This window comes from Lactuca sativa, chromosome 2, assembly GCF_002870075.4.
Source record: "Lactuca sativa cultivar Salinas chromosome 2, Lsat_Salinas_v11, whole genome shotgun sequence".
Lineage (NCBI taxonomy): Eukaryota > Viridiplantae > Streptophyta > Magnoliopsida > Asterales > Asteraceae > Lactuca > Lactuca sativa.
In genome coordinates, this window is record NC_056624.2 from 114,343,620 (window position 1) to 114,348,748 (window position 5,129).

Below are 5,129 nucleotides of genomic sequence, written 5' to 3' on the forward strand. Positions count from 1 at the left end.
GTCCAGAATCAGTCAAACATGCACACAATAGATAGTAAAAACAAAATAACCTAACTATATATATATATATATATATATATATATATATATATATATATATATATATATATATATATATATATATATATATATATATATATATAAAGAGTTTTCCGGATAAAGAAAAATATCATTGAAATCTAAAATGAACATTTAATAAGTGAAAATATTATATATCATTGAAATCCAAAAATGGAAATTTAATAAACGTTGGTAATTTGTATCGAAATAAACGATAGTAATTTGTGTACCAAATGTTTGAAAAATGAGACATGGGCTATTTATTCAAAATATATTGTGAAAGGGAGAAAAATGTAAAATAAAGAATAGCCAAGGGATTATTCTTGTATAAGTAAAACCCAAGAAAACATCTGTCTGATATAGAAACCCTGTAAACTGGGGTTTAATCGAGCTCTACCTTTGAAGTAAGGTGAGCGGCGCCTCTTTCGTATGCTAATCGGTCCTTCTCTTTTCTATCTCGAATATCTTTCTGTTGAGTGATAATGGCGAAAGGATCAAAGGGTCAGAGCAGTAACAAGAAAACCCCTCAGAAATCACTATCTACTTTTTCAGACTCCGACATGGACGACGAAATTGATGTTTGTAAGTTTACCAATCTTTCTCTCAACCACTATGTATGTGTGTATTGTATCTGTCCAATTCCATTTAACGAAAAAGTTATTGTTTGCCTAGGTGTCTGTGACTTTGTTTTATAACTGTTTATGATTCTTTTATATTTTTATTTCAGTTCATAAGCAGAGGGATATAGTTCCATTAGACCTAGACGATGATATTGCGGAATCTGACGAAGATAATGACCAACATGTCTTTGAAATCGAGGTTTTTCCGATAGCTTTCCTCTTTGTTTTTCAAAACTTTATTCCTCGCGTTTTGATTTAATTATATATTATTGTTTACAGGATGGAAGTGATGATGAAGATGATGATGAGGATGATGATGAAGATGAAGATGAAGATGACACATTAGCTGCAAAAAGTAAGATCAATCGACCGATTTTAGTTTTGAATGCCTCAAATTCCTTTTTGATTTTGTTTTATTTCATTGTTGTTGATAGTTGCAAAACAACAAAAAAGTTTAAAGGCAAAGATTGGAGGCGCCAAGGATGAAACACAGGATGATGATGAAGAAGATAAAGAGAAAAAAAGTATAGCTTGGGGAAGGGGCAAAAACATATATTATGACAATGATAAGGTAAACAACATATGATTATATTTTCCAAAGACAATAATATTGAATTAAATTAAACCTGAAGTAATGTTTTTTATATTGCTTCAAAAGGGAGAATCAAGTGAAGATGAAGAAGAAGCAGAAGTTGTGAGGCTACAAAATGAAAAAACAAAGTTATATTCAAATGCAGACCATGGTCTTGATGATGATGATGATGATGATGAAGATGAAGATGAAGATGATGAAGATGAAGATGAAGATGAAGAAGAACCTACATTTGAGGTATAAATTCAAAATCTTTTACAACATCTGTTATATCATATATATGCTTTAGGAGTCATCTATTAAAATGATTATTTCAGGAAAAAATGAAAAAGGGAAAAGTTTCATCAAAATCCAAAGTGGACAATGAAGATGATACTGATACTGGTGTTGAAATAGTTATGAAGGATCCAAGTGCTTTGTCAAAAGAAGAACAAATGGACATTGTATACAAGTGAGTTCTTTTAATTACTTTTCTTGTTTTGAATCAAATTTTATAAATAATAACATTTCCTTGAACAATCTTTTGCTCAACAGCTCAGCTCCAGAATTAGTTGGTTTGTTATCAGAGCTAAATCAAGCTGTTGACCAGCTTGAGACCAAAGTTGACCCAATTTTAAACAAGGTAATCTTTATTCTTTAAGTGGCATCATAAATGATTAAACTTAATAAAGATCCTAAAGTTTATATTTTTTTTTTATTTTTGTGAAGCTTAAAGAAGAGAAGAATTTAAATAAACCTGGAATACAATATATGGAGTTGAAAAAGCAACTTCTACTTTCATATTGTCAAGCAATCACTTTTCATCTTCTTCTTAAATCCGAAGGGCATTCAGTTCTTGATCACCCTGTTCTTGCTCGCCTTGTGGAGATTAAGAACTTGTTAGACAAGGTTAGTTTTGTAAAAATTACCATTCTACCCCTATATTCATAAAAACAACAAGTTTACTCTATTTCCCTATTATTGCAGATGAAACCACTTGATGAAAATCTATCGTTTGAGGTTGAAGATTATCTCAAAAAACATGTTTCCACAACAACAATAAATGAGATTGAGATTTCACCTACTATCAACACTCACAAGCCCACAATTGAACTCTCAGAAACACAAAAAGAAGTTAGTATTTGACTATTTTCACATTCTTTAATTTCTTGTATAAACATCTAATTTTACATTTCTTGTTATATATTTAGCCTCATTTGGAAACCAAAATTGTTAATGGAGGAAAACGTAAGCGTGAGAATGATAAAGAGAATGAGAAACGTGGCTTACAAAGTGTTGAAATGTTAAAAGTCAGAGCTGCCCTTGAGGAGAAACTAAAGCAAAAAGGTGTATTTAATATAAAAGCATCAAAAACAGATGGGATTAAAAAGAATGCAAAACCATTAAATGGGTATCTTTTATTCTTGTAACTTTGATTCTTTTTGGTTAAATAAAATGTCTATGAAGTATAATTTTTAATTTTTATGTAAAAATTAAGCAGAAAGTTTGAGGCTTTTGATGATTTTGATGATGAGACGTTTAATATTGATGGAAGCCAAAATAAGTCTAGACTTTCACAACTTGTTACTCAGATAAAGAAGCCCAGGGTAAGAAAGAATTTTGTATAACAATTTTTTTTAATGATTTTTTTTTAAAAAAATTTGATGTTTTTGTTAAAAAGGTTATATCTGGAGATGATGATTTACCAAAGAGAGATGACATTGGAGAAAGGCGAAGAAAGCATGAAACACGGGTTCTTGCAAGTGCTGGAATCCATTCTGATGATGATATGCAAAATGACGAAACTACCCTTGAGGCTAATGGAGTTGATGATGACTCAAATGAAGATGGCGAGACAGAATCAGAGACTGATCTTTATAAAGAAACCAAAATAAAACGTGATGCCAAACTAGCTGCTAAAGCACAAAAGTATTCTAGGTATATATATATTGAAATCATTTTTTTTGTTATATATTATAAATTTGTAAAGGCATATTGTGATTTTTTTATTTTTTATTTTTTTTGGTTTTGTAGAACTGCTCCTGTGGTTGCAATGCCAGAAACTTTGGTTGATGGGAAACGTCACATCAATTATGCGGTAATTATATTTATTATTATTATATTCATGACATTTATGATTATTTAATTAATATATTATATTTCTTTGATAAAAAACTTATTGTTTTTGATTTTGTACAGATGGAGAAGAACAGAGGGTTGACTCGCAAACGCAACAAAGATTTGAAAAATCCAAGAAAGAAATACAAGGTATGTGGAATATCATTAATAGCAACATACTTAAATTTCTTGCCAATATTTGAAAGTCTAGGGACTAAATTTGCCAATATATGAAAGTCTGAAACCCAAACCAATATACTAAAGTCTTGTGGTGAAAGTTTTAAACCCAAAAATTTTAGAGACCAAACTGTTGTGGTGAAAGTTTTAATCCTGCCAATATACTAAAGTTGCTAATATACAAAACTGTTGTGGCCAAAATATGAAAACTAAGAGTATACTATTCATTTGTTAATAACTTAATATATGAAAGTCCAGGGACCAAACATGCCAATATTGGAAAGTCTTCCGGTGAATGTTTGAAACCCAAAATTTATAGGGACCAAACCTGCCAATACACAAAACTGTTCTGGCCAAAGTTTGAAAAGCTAAAACTATACTATTCATTTATAAAAATACGAAAGTCCAGGGACCAAACATGCGAATATAGAAAAGTCTTGTGGTGAAAGTTTGTAACCCAAAATTTATAGGGAGCATACCTGCCAATATACAAAATTGTGGGGGCCAAAATTTGAAAGCTAAAAGTATATACTAATTTTGTGCAGTTGAAACACAAGAAGAAAGAAGTTGCTAGGAAAGGGCAAGTACGTGCACACAGGACGCCAACAGGTCCATATGGTGGTGAAGGGTCTGGTATTAATAATACTCTCAGCCGAAGTATTCGATTCAAGAGTTGACCATTTTTTTTTTATACTTCTAATTTTAAGGTGATGTGATGATGAAAATGAAATTACCACAAATTTTGTTCTTAGATGTATTTTTAAATTGTTAGATTGAAATCATGAAAGTATTTTTAAGTAACTGATGAATGATGAATCTTCCTTGGTTGATGTGGGTGTGATGGAAAAAGGTGCTTAATCGTAATCTTAAAAGATAATTAAAGTGATTATAATAAAAGGAAAACCACAAATAAAAACCCAATCTATTATTATTTGTTAATGTTAAAAAAAACCCGTTTGTCATAATGAGACCGTTTTGGCAAGGAAAAGATTAGGGGTGTATATGGGGTGGTTTGGTTCGGTTATTGGTCAAAACCGAACCATAACCATTATGATTGGTTAATGCATTTTGGTAGTCATTAGGTATGGTTAATATTGGTTATGGTTAATGGTTTTTGTCGGTTAACGGTTTTGGTTAATGGTTAATATTGGTTAACCACAAATGTTTAAGTTAATATAAATGGAAAAAGTATATTGGCATAAAAAATGAAAAGAGAATAAAAAAAATTTCTTGACGTTAATATGTGAACAAATTAACAAGTTAAATGGTTAAATGTGTAAAAAAAAGAAAGTTGTCTAAATATGAACAAAACGAAAAATTAATTATCCTGATAAGTCATTTTCCCCACTTTTAACAGCGATTTTATTTTTCATATTTTTTTGTATTATTTTTTTCAAATTTTATTTTTAAAATATCCATAATTTCCTAAATATTAATTAAATATTTATCAATTTTAAACTTTATATTTTAATTAACAAATATGTTTTTGCTTTGTGAAATATTTTATATAGCCTCTTATATTTTTTTCTTTTGTTTTGAAGCATACAATATTTTTAAAGTAAATAGCATCTAGTCGGTGCGTG

The 5,129-nt window shown here is 29.8% G+C and overlaps 1 protein-coding gene across 2 annotated transcripts; it reads left to right on the top strand.

Annotated features, from left to right (window-relative positions):
- Window positions 1-427: 427 nt before the first annotated feature.
- Window positions 428-4,376, top strand: LOC111893864 (protein THALLO). 2 transcript variants are annotated; one of them, XM_052768393.1, is made up of 16 exons: window positions 428-642; window positions 788-879; window positions 960-1,035; window positions 1,115-1,251; window positions 1,339-1,455; window positions 1,492-1,509; window positions 1,590-1,723; window positions 1,807-1,894; window positions 1,981-2,160; window positions 2,239-2,385; window positions 2,463-2,662; window positions 2,753-2,858; window positions 2,933-3,189; window positions 3,286-3,349; window positions 3,451-3,519; window positions 4,092-4,376. In XM_052768393.1, exons 1-16 carry the CDS (start codon window positions 543-545, stop codon window positions 4,221-4,223), a joined length of 1,917 nt encoding a protein of 638 aa, XP_052624353.1. In that variant the 5' UTR covers window positions 428-542; the 3' UTR covers window positions 4,224-4,376. The 2 variants fall into 2 exon arrangements, with proteins under 2 accessions (XP_052624353.1, XP_023745720.1); XM_023889952.3 differs by having other exon boundaries at window positions 429-642; window positions 1,339-1,509.
- The last annotated feature ends 753 nt before the right edge of the window (window positions 4,377-5,129 follow it).